The 15,381-nt window shown below is 51.3% G+C and overlaps 1 protein-coding gene across 2 annotated transcripts in view; it reads right to left on the minus strand.

The window, feature by feature from the left end:
• Positions 1 to 14,978, minus strand: part of TCOF1 (treacle ribosome biogenesis factor 1) — a 32,493-nt gene extending 17,515 nt beyond the window's left edge. For both annotated transcript variants that reach the window (XM_070414599.1, XM_070414598.1), the window contains exons 1-13: positions 14,838 to 14,978; positions 12,009 to 12,064; positions 8,848 to 8,987; positions 8,232 to 8,305; positions 7,662 to 7,734; positions 7,193 to 7,266; positions 6,422 to 6,631; positions 5,996 to 6,205; positions 5,289 to 5,510; positions 4,899 to 5,102; positions 4,539 to 4,751; positions 4,274 to 4,450; positions 90 to 227 (exon numbers count right to left, since the gene is read on the minus strand). In XM_070414599.1, the coding sequence (XP_070270700.1) occupies positions 90 to 227; positions 4,274 to 4,450; positions 4,539 to 4,751; positions 4,899 to 5,102; positions 5,289 to 5,510; positions 5,996 to 6,205; positions 6,422 to 6,631; positions 7,193 to 7,266; positions 7,662 to 7,734; positions 8,232 to 8,305; positions 8,848 to 8,987; positions 12,009 to 12,064; positions 14,838 to 14,945 (1,899 nt within the window). In that variant the 5' untranslated portion in view covers positions 14,946 to 14,978. The remainder of the gene's footprint in view (positions 1 to 89; positions 228 to 4,273; positions 4,451 to 4,538; positions 4,752 to 4,898; positions 5,103 to 5,288; positions 5,511 to 5,995; positions 6,206 to 6,421; positions 6,632 to 7,192; positions 7,267 to 7,661; positions 7,735 to 8,231; positions 8,306 to 8,847; positions 8,988 to 12,008; positions 12,065 to 14,837) is intronic.
• Between the last annotated feature and the right edge of the window lie 403 nt (positions 14,979 to 15,381).

Genomic DNA, 15,381 nt, shown 5'->3' on the forward strand with positions numbered 1-15,381 from the left:
CATGCAGGGCCCTTGTCCAGGCTGGGCCACTGCTTGCTCCTCCTCTACGCTCCACCCCCAGCACCTCCTGGGGCGCTGGTCCCACTTGCCTTGGCCGGGGACCCCTGTTTGGCTTGAGCAGCTGCAGTGACCACTTTCCTGGGAGCTGATGCTGCAACTTTGGCTGAAGCCACTCTGGTGGGAGCGGGGTGGGCTTTGCTCTGAGAGGTTTTCACTGAGGCCTTCACCTGGAAGGAAAAAGGGAACCACGGAAGGGAGAAGGTGAGATGCAGTAGAGCAGTCATCCAAGAACACCGATTCTGGCGCCTCCATGTAATAGCTGTGTGGACCTGGGTAAACCATTTGACCCTGCTGGGCCTCAGTGTCATCCTCTGTAAAACAGGGGTAATAAGAAGGCCCACACATGGGGTTGCCATGAGGACTGAGAGGTTTGTAGTGTGTAACAGTTCCTGGTACGTCGTGAGCACTGAAACCCATTGTTGAGAGCACTTCCTAGTGTTAGCTAATCACAAGACTACCCAGAGCGAGGTGCTTCCGAGGCTCCCTTTCAGCGAGGTGGCCATATGACCAAGTTCTAGCTAATGGAATGTAAGTTGAGCACACACTCGACTCTCTTACACATGTAGGAAACATGTGTCTTCTTCCTTCTGGCTGAGGTCGTAGCTGGAGCTTAAGCAGCCAATTTGGTCTATGAGATGGGGGCCAGCTACTGAGGAGGGCAGAACAAGGCAGAAAACCATAGTTTGAGTTTGTCTTCAGCTTAACCTAATGTTAATTGATCCTAGGGAACCCCCCAAATGCCTAGCAGAGATGAGAGCAATAAAGAGCGAAATCCTCAACAGTGTAATGTAAACATGTCAAACTCATGGCCCTCGGGCTGCGTGTGACCCACATCAAATATTTTTGCGGCCCAGCCAATATAACGGTATGTAAGATACATTTTTTTTTTTAAATATATTTTACTGATTTTTTACAGAGAAGAAGGGAGAGAGATAGAGAGTTAGAAACATCGATGAGAGAGAAACATTGATCAGCTGCCTCCTGCACATCTCCTACTGGGGATGTGCCCGCAACCCAGGTACGTGCCCTTGACTGGAATCGAACCTGGGACCTTTCAGTCCACAGGCCGACGCTCTATCCACTGAGCCAAACCGGTTTTGGCGTAAGATACATTTTAATAAAAGTTTTGTAACTTTATTTTTACAATATTCTGTTATATATAATTATTAATAACGAACTACAATGTTCGCTAATGACTATCATAATCATGTTGCATTCGTTTTCCTTATGAGCCTTACACGCAGGCGCACTATTTCTCTCCACTAACAGTAGCAGTGAATATTTTAGCAGCCGATTGTCAAGTCATTAGTCTTGTACTGACTTGTTTGGCGTGTGCAACAGGAAACATTTCGCTTTCAGAGAACAAGAAAAATAGGTTTATTTGCGTTATGTTTATTAACTTGTGCAGTTATTCAGTGTCTGGTAAGTTAATGTTCAAGAAAAAACATTAATTTTTATTAAAATGTGCTATTATTTTATGTTAACGATTACTCATTTATTTCAGCCCTTTGTATTCAGCATGTCTCTATCAAAACAAACCTATGTTCCTATGAAAATTGAAGCTTCTGCTTTTTTGCGGCCTACATAAACTTAAACCTTATTTATTAGGCCAGTGTTAGCTCTTGAGTTTGACATGCTTGGTGTAGTGTATGAAAACAAGCCCTGCTAATATGAAATGGAAGGAGCAATTTGGCAGCACCTCAAGGCCCCTGCCTGTCAGAGATGTCATTGGATCAGTGCCAGAAGAAATCCTCCATACCCCAGATTCCACATCCACATGAGAACAAATGAAATTAAGAGTCAATCCCCTAAAGCACAGCCAAGTATGACTTAAGGCCAAGGTGCTCAGTACAGCACTCAAGTCATCCATAGGGGAATAATGACTCTTATGTAGATAAAACAAAAGGCACAAAGGACTAACCTGACCTTACAGGTGTTAAAAGGACTGAAATCATACAAAACATGTTCTCCAGGGACAACAGGATTTAATTGGAAATCAATAACAGAAAGAAATCTGCATAACCCCAGATATTTGGAAATTAACCTACTTCTAAAACCACAAAGAATTAAAATAAAAACTATATCACTTCAAAATCCACGGGATGAAGCTAATGTAGTCCTTACAGAAAAATTTAGGAAAAAAATAGTACCAATCTAACAAACTCAGAAAGCAGGAGAGAATATGACCCAACTCATTTTATGAGACCAGTATCACCCTGATGCTAAAGCCAGGCAAACACATCAAAAGAAAACTACAGACCAATGTTCCTCATGAATATAGATACAAAAATCTTTAACAAATGATTAGCAAAGGAAGGCAACAAATAAAAAGGAGTATACACTACAACCAAGTGGGATTCAAGAATGAAAGTTTGATTTAATACCTGAAAATTAACTAATGCAATATATGAATAAAACAAAACAAAAATCTGACAAAAATCCAACTCCAACTCCTAAGAATTCTCAATAAATTAGGACTAGAAGAATACCTTCTCAACTTGATAAAGAGTATCTATGAAAAACCTACAGCTAACATCGTACCTAATAGTGAAAGACTAAATGTTTTACCCCTAAGAGTAAAATAAGATAAGGACGGCTGAGCTCACCACTACTATTCAACATGGTACTGGAGGTGCTAGTCAGTGCAATGAGGCAAGAAAAAGAAATAAAAAGACATCTAGAGCAGAAAGAAAAAAGTAAAACTGTCCTTATTTGCAAACATGATCTGTGTATAGGATCTACAAAAGCCACTAGAACTGATAAGCAAGTGTAAAAATGTCAACATACAACAAAAGGCCAGAAGACACCCTACTGCTTATTCAGCCATTCGCACACAAGGGCGTTTAAATCCTGAATCATCTTCCTGAGTCTCTGGCAAACTTAGTTTTCTAGAACCAATCCTCTGTCTTTGCTACTTTGTCTGTTTTGGACCTCAATTCCCAAACGGATGGTTTAATTTGAGCTGGGTTGGTGTCTCTGAGCAGATCAGAGACTACCTGACTCATTTCTGACCCATGAGAGCTGAGCGTGTGAAACCCAGTTAGCATGCACAGCATTTTGAGGGTGAGGCAATGTAAGCATTACGTCACTTAATCCTCATAATCCCACAACAGAGGCATAGTTACTATCCTCATCTTTCAGGCGAAGGCATGGAAAAGGTGAACACGACTCCTCTTATCCGCCCCGTCTGTTTTAGCAGAAGCTCTTCACAGGCTTCCTGAAGCAATGACAGCACCATCTCTGACAAGGGCATGGGGCTGTACAGCTATCCCCTAGAGAGGGATTAGCATCTCTATTTTTCACCCTGAGAGAAAGTAAGACCCCAGATCCATAATCATTACTGTGGCTGGAAAAGTTTTGGCCAAGATGTGGCAGAAGAAAGTGAGAAAGACAAAGGCTTTTGAGGCAGGCACTCTGGGGCAGAGGCCGAGCTCTGACCCTCACTGGGTGGCTGAGCTGGAGCACATCACCAAACAATGCCTTTAAACTCCAATTTCCTTCTGCAGAAATCAACACAGATGAACACCTATCTCATGGTACAGGTGGGAAGCTCAGATGGGAAGACAAATATTTAAGGGACCAGCATATTGAAACTTGTTCTGGAATGTGTCCACGGCTTGGAAAAAGTGGATGGGAGCCTGTTGGGCCAAGACTCAGGGAGGGCACGTGTAGTTTAAAAGTCCCACAAGGTAACAGTGAGAGGGGAACCAAAAAAATCCTTAGAAATGTGTGCTCTGGTAGAGGGAAAAAAGAAATGACTAACTTCTGAGTGGTTATTAAAAGAAAAGCAACAATTAAAAATAATAAACGGTGGGTGGGTGAGTGCAGGGAGTGAGCTATCGTCACCTCTCCCAGTTCTTCCAGGCTGGGAGATGACTCCATTCTGTTGCACAGCAGCCTGGCCGCCCTCAGGGAGATGAGAGCTGGCTGTGTGCAGGCCCTTTGTTGGGTGTGGCAGGTGAGATCTTGTTAAATTTAAATTCTCAACCCTGTAAGAGTTGATTTTCAATTTACAGAAGAGTAAACAGGCCCTGATGGATTATATCACTCTTTAGGGACTTGAACCCAGGCACCAACCCCCCATGTTTGCTTGGGGCTGAGCTGAGGTTGCCCCTGAGACTTCTGCACACCTGAGGAAAACAGCAGAGCCCACCCTCAGCCCTGTCCCAGACACTGACGTGGGTGGGATGGGCTGGCTCCTCCTAGGCCTCACCTGTGCTGGAGCCGAGGAAGCCTCCTCACTGTCTGATTCTTCTTCACTGCTCTCTGAGACTTCGTGCATCTTGGCTTTGACCTGGGCCAACATGGGCCCTGCCTTCCCAGGGAGTCCCAGGGTGGTCCCTTGCCCTGTGGCAGCTTTCACTGGGAGGCTTTTCCCCACAGACTTAGCCTAGAAGGACATGGAAGAGAGCTATGTCACAGGAACCCAAAGGATTACCAGGGGCTGGCCCTGAGTCAGCCAAGCACACTGGCCTCACCTGTGTCCCTGCTGTGGCAGGAGCTGCCTCCTCCTCACTCTCTGATTCCTCGCTGCTTGAAGAATCCTCCCCCGGCCTTTGGGTGCCCCTGGCCACAGCTGGGGAGGATGTGCAGGCTGGCGAAGTCGCTGTGGGGACTTTGGTAGATGCAGGGGCAATGGGAATGCCCTTCCTTGGGGAGGCCTTGGTCTGAGTTTTCATAGCCGGTTTTGCCTGAGGGACACAGAAGTTAGAGGCTGGAGGAGGACCCTGGGTTCTGAGCCGCCATCTGCCCTGGGGTGGAGCTCATGCCGTCCCCATAACTCCCTGTGGAGCTGACCAGTGGGGACCGCTCAGGGTCAGGCTATGCTGTGGCCTCACCTGGGCTGGAGCTGTGGCTGCAGATGCCTCCTCCTCACTGTCTGACTCCTCGCTGCTGCTCTCCGAGTCCTCCTCCTGCTTCCGGGCCTGAGCCAAAGTGGCTGCAGATCCTGCCTTCCCAGGGGGTGCTGGGACGCTGCCTTTCCCAGGGGGTCCCGTGGCTGAGGTGGCTCTGCCCTGGGAGTTTTTCCCCAAGGGCTTTGCCTGGGAGTGACAAAGGACAGGATTAGGGCAGGGGGCCAACAGAGGGAATGCGTGTGAGGTAAGATAGGCGAGGAGAGCAAATGGGGGACCAGTACTCTAGGTGCGGGGGGGGGGGGGGGGGGGAGGACAAGCCCATGGGTGGCTCTGCAGGCAGGGCACAGGCCATGTAGTATCCTCCAGCCTCACCTGAGCCAGGTTTGAGGTTACAGGTACCACTGCTGGCACCTCCTCCTCACTGTCCGATTCCTCACTGCTGCTCTCCGAATCCTCCTCTGGCCTCCCTGCCTTGACCTGGGCAGCTGCAGGCCTTGCCTTCCCAGGGTGTCCTGGGACAGCCCCTTTCCTGGGGGGCTCCTTGGTGGGGGCCGAGGCAGCTTTGACCTGCGGGGTTTTCCCTGAGGCCTTCACCTGGAGTGAGAGAAGCAGAATCAGGAGAGGCAGCCATCCTGAGGTGGATGTGAGGAGACCCAGGAAACCAGACAGAGCAATGACGCCGCACACATCACACTATCAGAAGGGGTGGGGCAGGCTCGGAGCATGCCTGGGAATGGGAGAATAAGTCTTTGTTTTGTTAGTCCTCACCTGGAGATATTTTCCATTGATTTTTAGAAAGAGCGGAAGGGTGGGGGAGAGATAGAGAAACACTGATGTAAGAGACACACATAGGTTGGTTGCCTCCTGCATAAGCCCTGACCATGGCCAGGGATTAAGCCTACAACCAAGGTACATGCCTTTGACTGGAATCGAACTCGGGACCCTTCAGTCCCCAGGCCAATGCTCTATCCACTGAGCAAAACTGGCTAGAGTGGGAGAACAAGTCTTCAGAAGGCCTTTCAGCACGGGCACGGGCATGGGCACGGGCACAGGCACAGGCTCTACTTTCTGGGCCTCACCTGAAGCTCAGTCTTGGCAGTTGGCGCCTCCTCCTCACTGTCGGATTCCTCACTGCTGCTCTCCGAGTCCTCCTCTGGCTTCCCTGCCTTGGCCTGGGCAGCTGCAGGCCCTGCCTTCCCAGGGGGTGCTGGGACAGCCCCTTTCCTGGGGGACTCCTTGGTGGGAACTGAGGCAGCTTTGACCTGTGGGGTTTTCCCCGAGGCCTTCATCTGGAGTGAGAGAAGCAAAATTAGGGGAGGCAGCCCAGAGGTGGATGTGAGGAGACCTGGGAAACCGGACAGAGCAATGATGCCGCACACATCACACTGAGAAGGGCTGGGGCAGGCTTGGAGCATAGCTGGGGCTCTTCAACAGTGGGAGACCCAGTCTTCAGAAAGCCTTTTGGGGCGGGGTACAGGCTGCGGGCTCTCCTTCCCCGGCCTCACCTGAAGTGAGGTCTTGGCAGCTGGTGCCTCCTCCTCACTGTCCGATTCCTCGCTGCTGCTCTCCGAGTCCTCCTCTGGCTTCCCTGCCTTGGCCTGGGCAGCTGCAGGTCCTGCCTTCCCAGGGGGTGCTGGGACCGCTGCTTTCCTAGGAGACCCCTTGGTAGGGGCTGAGGCAGCTTTGACCTGGGGGGGTTTCCCCGAGGCCTTTACCTAGTGAAAGAGAAAGGGCAATTTGTTCCCTTCCTCCTGAAAACTCCCTGGCGACACCTTCAGGATAAAGCAGAGGCCTTAGTGGGGCTCTCGGGACCCCCTGCTTCTCTCCTCACTCCCTGCCTTGACCGATGCTCTGACCTGGTCTATCAGCTCCATCCCTGAATCCTTCACCCACTGCCCATTTCACCTGGCCTCCTCCTCCAGGTCCCACACAGACACCAGTTCCTTATGACAGCTTTCCCCTTGGTGAGGCCCTGTGCATAAGGCCCTGCTCCAGTGCCACCTCTCCCAGGAAGCCTTCTTTTGTCACAGAGGCAAATGGTGTCTCTCCCCCACAACCCTAGACCCTTCTCAGGCCCAGAGTGCAATGAGCAGCATCTGGTCCTCCCCCACCAGGGCCCGCTAGACCCCCCGGCCCCCCTCCCCCACCTTTCTAGCTCCCAGTCACCCTGAAACACTTGCTGAACTGATCTGGTCCCACTTGTCTGTGAAGTCAGGCTCCTGGGAGGCAGAGTTCAAGGTGTGCAGGGGCAGCTCCTGAGGATGGGGTGCAATTACCTCCACATCGGTCTCATCGCTCGAGCTGGAGGTTTCCTCGCTGGAGCTGTCGACCTGGCCCGCTGATGCCAATCCTGCGGGATGCATAGGGAGGGCACTGAGGGCCATCCCTCCCAGCCCCTTTGAGGCCTTAACACTTGTGCCAGCTTAGAAAAATCTCCCTCCTGCACACACGGAGGCAGGCAGGACAAACGCCCAAACCCAGGCCTCTCAGTTGAGTCTCTAAGCCTCCGAGATGGGCTTATACCCCACTGAGACCAATAAGCCAGAAAATACTCCACCACCCGGGCTACTCAACTCCCTCAGCAAAGCCTGATGCATCCCTGTGGTTGATTCTCCCTCATCAAGGGAGGGGGAAATGATCTGAGGTGGGGCCTCGTTGTCATGGAGACGCCTCTGAGTTCCAGAATGTCCCAGAGCTGGAAGCAGCAGCCAGGCCTGCCTCCCGCCCACTCAGGGGGCTTCTCACCAGGCTTGGCAGTGGTTCCGAGGGCAGGTTGTGGTGCGGAGTTCACTGTCTTGTTGCCTTTCTTGGTCTCTGCCTACAGAGAGCAGGAGACAGACACACTGGGGTATGGCCTGGTGAACTGAGAACACGGACCACATCTGAACCCAGCTCTACCACTTCCTAGCCCTGTGAGTTTGGACAAACCATCTCCCTACCTCTCTGTTTCTTCACCTTTATTTTATTTTACTTTAGTTTGTTTCGTCACCTTTAAAGTGGGGCTAAAAATGGTGCCTCCCCTCACGGAGGTGTGGAGAACAGGTGACTGTTCTGGGGACACAGCTGTTGCTTGCTAAGTGGTTGGTTGCAGTTTGTTGTGGTTATTATCATTATTTTATAATTATTTTTACAGAAAAGGAAACGGAGGCCCAGAATGGTGAAGGGACTCGGCAAGACCCCACAGCTGGTAAGTTGGGCTGAGATTCGAATCCAAGATGGACAATCACCCACAACCCTACCCTTCTCTCACGGAGACTGTCCCTCACAGGGCACTTCGGCTCTTCGGGTAACAGCTTGGGACACGGTCCCACTCACCGTGGCTTTTCCTTTCATGCTTGATGGCAAAACCGCCCTCACAACTGAGGAGTTGGTGGATGCTGGTCTTGGGGCTGCAAAACACAAACACCCGCTGGATGAGCCAGGTGAGCCTTTTCTCATCTAGGAACAGCAAACAGGTTTCCGCTCATGCAGGAATCGGTGTGGCGCCTGGTGCTGTAAACGGATCTGAGGCTGAGCCCAGATTTGAGGGAAAGAGCTCTGTGGTTCATCAGCCACGTCCACCAGGAGCCAGAGAGGCAAAATGAAAGCTACATGTCTGCATCCTCGATGGAGTCCCAACTCCCTGGTGATGAGACAGAGGCCCCCAGAGGAAAAGGACTGGCTCACAGTCCTGCCACTGCTACCAAGAAGGCACTGGGGACACAATGTTTGGTGCAGAGGAAGGGCTCAAATAAATACTGAAACAAGACAGGTAGGCCTTTCTGAAATTCCCCCTAAAAGGTCCTGGTCACTGAAGAAGCCGGAGGCGGTCCCTCTGAAACAATCCAATACCCAACAACTTGTACCTAAAAGGGGCCGGGCCCTGGGCTAAGCCCCCACAAGCACCAATCATGGGAGCCCCCCAGCAGTGCCCAGCATGCAGGGCCCTTACCAGCTTTGGCGGTTTCAGCTGCCGCCGCCTCCTCCTCTTCTGAGCTCTCCGAGGTGCTAATGGGGTCTGACACCCGGGCCTTCTTGGCCTGCAGCGCTGCATCTTCCTCGGCCTTCTGCTTCTTGCCAACCTCCGAGGTTCTGCAGGACAAGGGTGACTGTCTACACCAACTGGTGACAGGGATAACTCCAGGATATTTGGAAAAAAAGACCTTCCCACATCCTGCCCCACCTCCAAAGGAGATACACAGAGTTTAAATGGCGATGAAGACATAGTGTAGATAAAATTCTGCATTTTCACTCATTTCATAAAGCAGGGGTGGGGAACCATTTTTCTGCCAAGGGCCATTGGGATATTTATAACTTCATTCTTGGGCCATACACAATTATCAACTTAAAAAAAAAAGACATAAAAATTAGCCTGCTATATTTGGCCAAACATTTAATTAACTCAGCCCTAATGCCTTGGCAGGGCCAGACCAAATGATTTCTCGGGCCCTACACGGCCTGCGGGCCAGACGTCCCCCACCCCTGTCATAGTGTTTTTTATAACCGTCTAGTGGTCTTCAAGACAATCCGGAATGGTCAATAACATACTAACAGTAGCTAACCGGTGTCGAGTGACAGGTGCTAGCATCTGCAGGCCATCCAGGCTCCTCCCTCCTCCAGAACTTTCAGCACCTGCAGTGCCCTCTTCCTAGAAGACTGCCCAGGTCCTCCTTGTCTTCAGGCCTCAGCTCCAACACAGCCTCCTCAGAGAGGCCCTCCCTGATCACCCTCCTCCCCCAAGATATTCTCAGCCTATCATCCTGTTTCATTTTCTTCAGAGCACTTTCTCGCTCCTGTTATTTTACTTACTTCCTGCCTGACACCCCCACTACACAGTGAGGTCCGGGGAGGGGAGGGACCTTTTCCAGCTCACTAAGGTACCCTTCACACATAGCACACATCTCAAAAAAGGAATGACTAAGTGACTTGCCCAGAGTCAAAGAGCAAGTCTGGGGCTGGGGCACTGGCAGAATAAACACTCAGATGGCTGAGTCCCTGGAACTTCCAAGTATCATCTCTTCGACTCCACCCTCCCACCCCGAGGGAGTCACTGGCTATGCCCACGCTCTCCAGCTATGAGACTTTGCTCTGCCACAGTTTGGGGTGTGCTGCTCAGGTCCCTGGTTCCCTGCTAAGGTCTCCTTGTTGAGACTATCCTGTTAAAAACAGGTTTCATTTTTGACATGTATCAATTGTTCTGCCTCTCTCTTCCTAACAGAACGTTTTACAAGGGAAGGAGTTGTTCTCTAGTTTGTTCCGTTATATCAAGAACAGTCCTGGCTCATAGTAGGTGCTATATAAACTGGGGGCATGGGGGTGGGGGGAGAAGATGCCTCCAATGGCCAGGTTTAGCACTTTATTTACTATTATTATCATTTTACAGAGACGGCACACGCTCAGGGAAACCGTTTGTCCATGGTCATACAGCTAGTTGCTGGGTTTGAATTTGCCAGGAAGCACTAGGCTCGGCTTCCTCTGGTGGGTATGAGGTTCTGTCTCACTCAGTTCCCCTTGTCCACAGGGGCCAGGGGCAGGAAAGGGCTTGTGGTGCAGCTCACTGGAGCGGGTCTCTGGGGAAGGAAGTGCTGTGACTGATACCCAAGACACCTGGGCAAGTCGGAGAGGGTGAGAGAGGGGAAGTGTGGGGTGTGCCCTGTGCTTGCTGTAGCAGCAAAGAGTAAAAAATTAAGGCCTGGCTGGGCTTTTAAAGACCTTGGAAGCTGAGACCCCAACCATACCATTCCTGCCTTTGCTTACATACCTCTGATAACAGGGAGCTCACCACTCCCGCTGTAGCCTATCTAATTTTTGGATATCTCTGATGACCAAGCACTTGTGTTCAGAAGCTGAAACCTCTTCCTAAAGCAGGCACATACGGATGCCACCTCAGTCACCCAGGGCCCCAGAGAACATGCCACTGCCTTTGTCCTTACAGATGTGCAAACAATGGTCCCCTCACCTGCCCTTTTGCCATCTCTTTTCCATCCTGGGCAATTCAGTATTCTCTATGGGACATGGCTCCAGGTCCTTCACTCACCTGGTCTGCTGTGGTCAGGCCAGGGCATGGAGAGAATACAATTGTCCCCTCCTTCATTCTCAAACCATTCCTCTGTTTATGCACCCTTGGATTATTTTTCAGTCCTTGAAAAGTACTTAAGTTTTACATGTTTCACAGGCATTTCACACTCTGTAACATGTCCTTGAAATTCCCCCCTCCAAATCAGGCTCCCTTGCAACTCCATGCACAAGCCAGATACCTGGGATTGAACTGGATTGCCTCCCAACCCATCCACAGATCCTGGGTTCATCCCTGAAATCTACTTCCTACCTTCTACTATTCCCCATCAGCTCTTGCCTGGATGATGTCCAAGCTACAGAGCGAGCCCATTACTGCTTCCCCCTTCCATGGCTCCACTGCTCTTGGGATAAAGAGACAACTTCTCACTGTGGATGATCAGGCCTTGCATGGGGTGAGCCCTGCCAACTCCCTGGCCTTACCTGCACTGTGCTCACGGCTTCAGGCCTCAGCATCAGCAGTTCCTTCTGCTAGGTACACTCCACCTGTTTCTCCATACCTATTGCCTAGGTCACTCCCCCACTCACTGCAGCTTTCAAATCAAAGGTCACTGCAGGGAAACTTCCCCTAGAACCCCACAAGAGGTTTATGCGGTTTTGGTACCAGGTACCTCTTTTTCATAATCCTTATAAGCATTGTAATTTCACATTCATTCGTTTCAGTCTTTGATGTATGCCTACCTCCCTGACTTGAATGTCAACCCCAGGAAAGAAGGAGGCATGTCTGTCTCATCTCATAACACCTCCATGCTTAGAACAGGGCTTGGCATTTAATAAATGCTCAATAAATGTTTGCTGATTGAACGAATAACATTACTGAGAAGCTTCTGCCCTTATTATTATTCAATATTGATTATAGCTCTCAATATCCTCTTCTACTACCAGACACTCATGCGTGTGACCTGCCTTCCTGGGGGCAATAATGGTGTCTACAGTGGGCTTTGGGGACAGATCTTAGGCCAGATTAGTACCCTAGCTTATTCCAAGCTGACAGCTTGGGGTGTCCCTCCTCGACACTTTCAACACCATCAGACTTACTGTTGCCAGTGCGTATAGATGTCCAGAAGGGTTACAGGCTGAACCGGGAAACTTTTCTGCAGAGAAGTAAAGAGAGAGCAGCAATTAACCCCCCGGCACAGTAAGGGTCCTCCTTGGCTCCAATTCTCCACAATCTCACGACTTGCAGACAGGTGGTTGAGAAGGGGGTCTTTCTGCTCTGGGAAATATGTCTGCTTGCCCTGCCATTACCACCCAAACCTTGTAGAGACAAGCAGGGCAAGTATTTCCAGTTAAAACCTTTTAAGACAACATGTTGGTGAGAGGTGCCTTTGAGAGACTGGACTGGAATGCTCCAGGCCAGCATTTATCCAGTCCCCAGCCTCCCTGGCACTTTCCATGCGTAGAGGCCACAAGACAGGGCTTTTCCCACCCCTGACCTTTTAAAAGGCTTTTAAAGGCCAGGCTGGTCAAGCTCCCCAGGGCAGGAGGAACCACAGCCCAGACACCGAGGCATCCAGGTGGCATGACTACAGCCCACTTATCCCCTGAGAAAGTACTGGAACCAAATGGTGCCAGTCCCTTGACAGAAGCCGAGGGAACCAGGTGAAATCCAGGCCTTTGGAGCTCAGGCCAGAGGGCCCACTGTTTCTGCAAGTATCAAGAACCTGGGATGCCAAGTGCCCCGGGAGGCCGAGTGAGCAACGTGCGGTGAAGGCAGAGGGCGTCAGGGCCCTGGGCAGAGTGACCAAGAGGGTACATCTGGAGTCACGCAGAACTCCTGTTACATAGTTGGGCTCATCTCTTCACCTCTTCACACTTCAGGTTCCACCTCGCTATCAGGCCTGAATGGGATAATCTAGTCAGTGCCCAGCACAGTGAGCCAGTAACACTGAGACATCAAGGGTTAGTCTCACGCTATTCCTCCTGAGGCACACTGTCCTCCTCACTGCCCCTCAAATGTGTCAGGTCACCCTGCACCCATCAACACTTGCTATTCTTTTTGTCTGGAATGCTCTCTACTGCTAACTACACAGCTCCCTCTCTCCCTCCCTCCCTTCAGGTCTCTGGCCAAATGTCACCTTCTCAGTGGGGCCTCCTGACCACCCTAGTTATAACTGGGCATTCCTATCCCCCTTTCCTGTCTTATGTTTATAGCTAGCACATTACATCATTAACCTTAAAAAATATTTGTCACCTGTCTGTTCCTGCTAGAATGTACCCTCTATGAGCAAGATCCCACCTTTACTTAGGCAAATGCCCCAATGAAGACAGGTACTGTCTTTGCCCTCCTTAGCTGGTAAGTGATATAAATGGAGTAAGAAGAGCAACTGGTCTAGGGAGGGTTGGAAAAAGCACAGATTATGTCTTAGGGCCCATCATCCTTTAGTCTCTCCAGGAGATCCTGAGAGCAAGCATCCACTGGAGTAGGGGTCCTCAAACTACGGCCCGCGGGCCACATGCAAATACAAATATTGTATTTGTTCCCATTTTGTTTTTTTACTTCAAAATAAGATATGTGCAGTGTGCATAGGAATTTGTTCATAGTTTTTTTTTAAACTATAGTCTGGCCCTCCAACGGTCTGAGGGACAGTGAACTGGCCCCCTGTTTAAAAAGTTTGAGGACCCCTGCACTGGAGCTAAAAGGATATTGGTTAATCACTTTATCAGGTTAAAACCCTCCCGGGGCTTACCGCTGCTTTTCAGATTAAGACCGAACTGCCTACACCAGGGCTCCAACCAGCACCACCCTCCCCTCCCACCCCCAAGGGACCTCTATCCCCCTTGGACTCCACATTTCAGCCACAGTGGACTTTCCCAAGGCCAACAGTCAGCAACAAGTCCCATCCCACCACAGGGCATTTGCACCTCTGCCTGGAATATACACCTCCCTTCCGTCAGATCTCAAACCTACGCCACCTCCTCCGGTGAACAGGCCTCCATGCCTCAGGCAAGGGCAACCTGCCACCCCTGTCTTAGCGCGCGATGCCTCTCATTCTTGGCACTTAACGCCGTGTTTTGAGTGTACACTTTTATGATTTATATCTATCTTTCCTACCACATTTAAAAAATATATATATTTTTTATTGGTTTCAGAGAGGAAGGGAGAGGGAGAGAGAGACAGAAACATCAATGATGAGAGAGAATCATTGACCAGCTGCCTCCTGCACGCCCCACACTGGGGATTGAGCCCGAAACCTGACCCTTCGGTCCCCAGGCCGACGCTCTATCCACTGAGCCAAACCAGCCAGGGCTTCCTACCACGATTAGACTGTAAGCTCTAGGAGGGCTGGGGGCCCTGCTCATCATTTTGTCACCAGCACCCAGAGCGCCGGATTAACAGTTGCTGAATGAATGAAGACATGACTACTACACCAGAAGCTGAAACCTCAAAGCTGTTTGACTCAGTACAGAAGGGGGGGTGTTAAGGGCCCGAGCTCCTGCTCAGAGAAGGGGTCACAGGCCCCTTTTCTGGGCGCTCTCTTTCGGGGCCGGTGGCAATCCACCCCTCAAACTTGCAGCTACCTTCTCCATCCTAGGGGGCCGGACCGAGCCACGTGGCCCGGCACGTAGGAAACTTGAAAACGCCGCTACCAGGAAGGAAGAGAGGGTGGAAGTACGCGACGCGGGAATCACAGAGCCCTGCGTGTGGATCCCACGTCCGGGCCCGCCCACTGCACGCGATGGGGAAACTGAGGCCCAGAGGGACTGGGAACCGCAGGGAGGCCGGAGGCGGCGGAGCCTGGTACCCCTGGTCGCGTCCTCGAGCACCGGGGGGCCTGGCCGTGGGCACCCGCCAGGGGAAGGAGCGTGGGGGGCGGCTCTACAGATCTCACACGCGGCCCTCGCACACGGCCCGCACTCGCTTACCTGGCAGCTCTGCTCCTTCACTTCCCGCGCCGCGCGCACAAAGCCTGCCTGCAGCAGGTGCTGGTAGATCAGGGGAAGCAGCTCCCGCCGCTTCCTGGCCTCGGCCATGCCCGCGACCTGCCACCGGTTGGCTCACCTGCACGCCCCCCTCAATCCCCACCCGCCACTTCCCTCGTGCCCTTAGACCTCCCGCACCCCACTTCCGGCTCCTTGTTAGCCGGGCCGCGCGGCACGCCGGGAATTGTAGTCTTATCTCCCGGAGTGGCCCGCCTGGTCCCAGCGGGGAGAAGGGGTGGAGGCTGAGACCGCCCATTGGCTGGGAGGGGGCGTGGTTATACCTGAACCCGCCCCCTGCGCCAGCCAGGATAAGTATGACTCCCTCTTAAGTCTTTCAGTCTTGTCCCTTGAAGGAGTTCGTCTTCCACCTGGGCTCCCTGAGTAATGCGATTGGGTTTATTCATCTCTGAACATCCTAATCTGAATGTTTTCTAGACTCAAATTTCCAGTTACAAACTCAGTTATTCACATCACACTTTTTAGGACC

This window comes from Myotis yumanensis, unplaced genomic scaffold, assembly GCF_028538775.1.
Source record: "Myotis yumanensis isolate MYYU_CA2020_CCGP unplaced genomic scaffold, mMyoYum1.0.hap1 SCAF_5, whole genome shotgun sequence".
NCBI classification, from domain to species: domain Eukaryota; kingdom Metazoa; phylum Chordata; class Mammalia; order Chiroptera; family Vespertilionidae; genus Myotis; species Myotis yumanensis.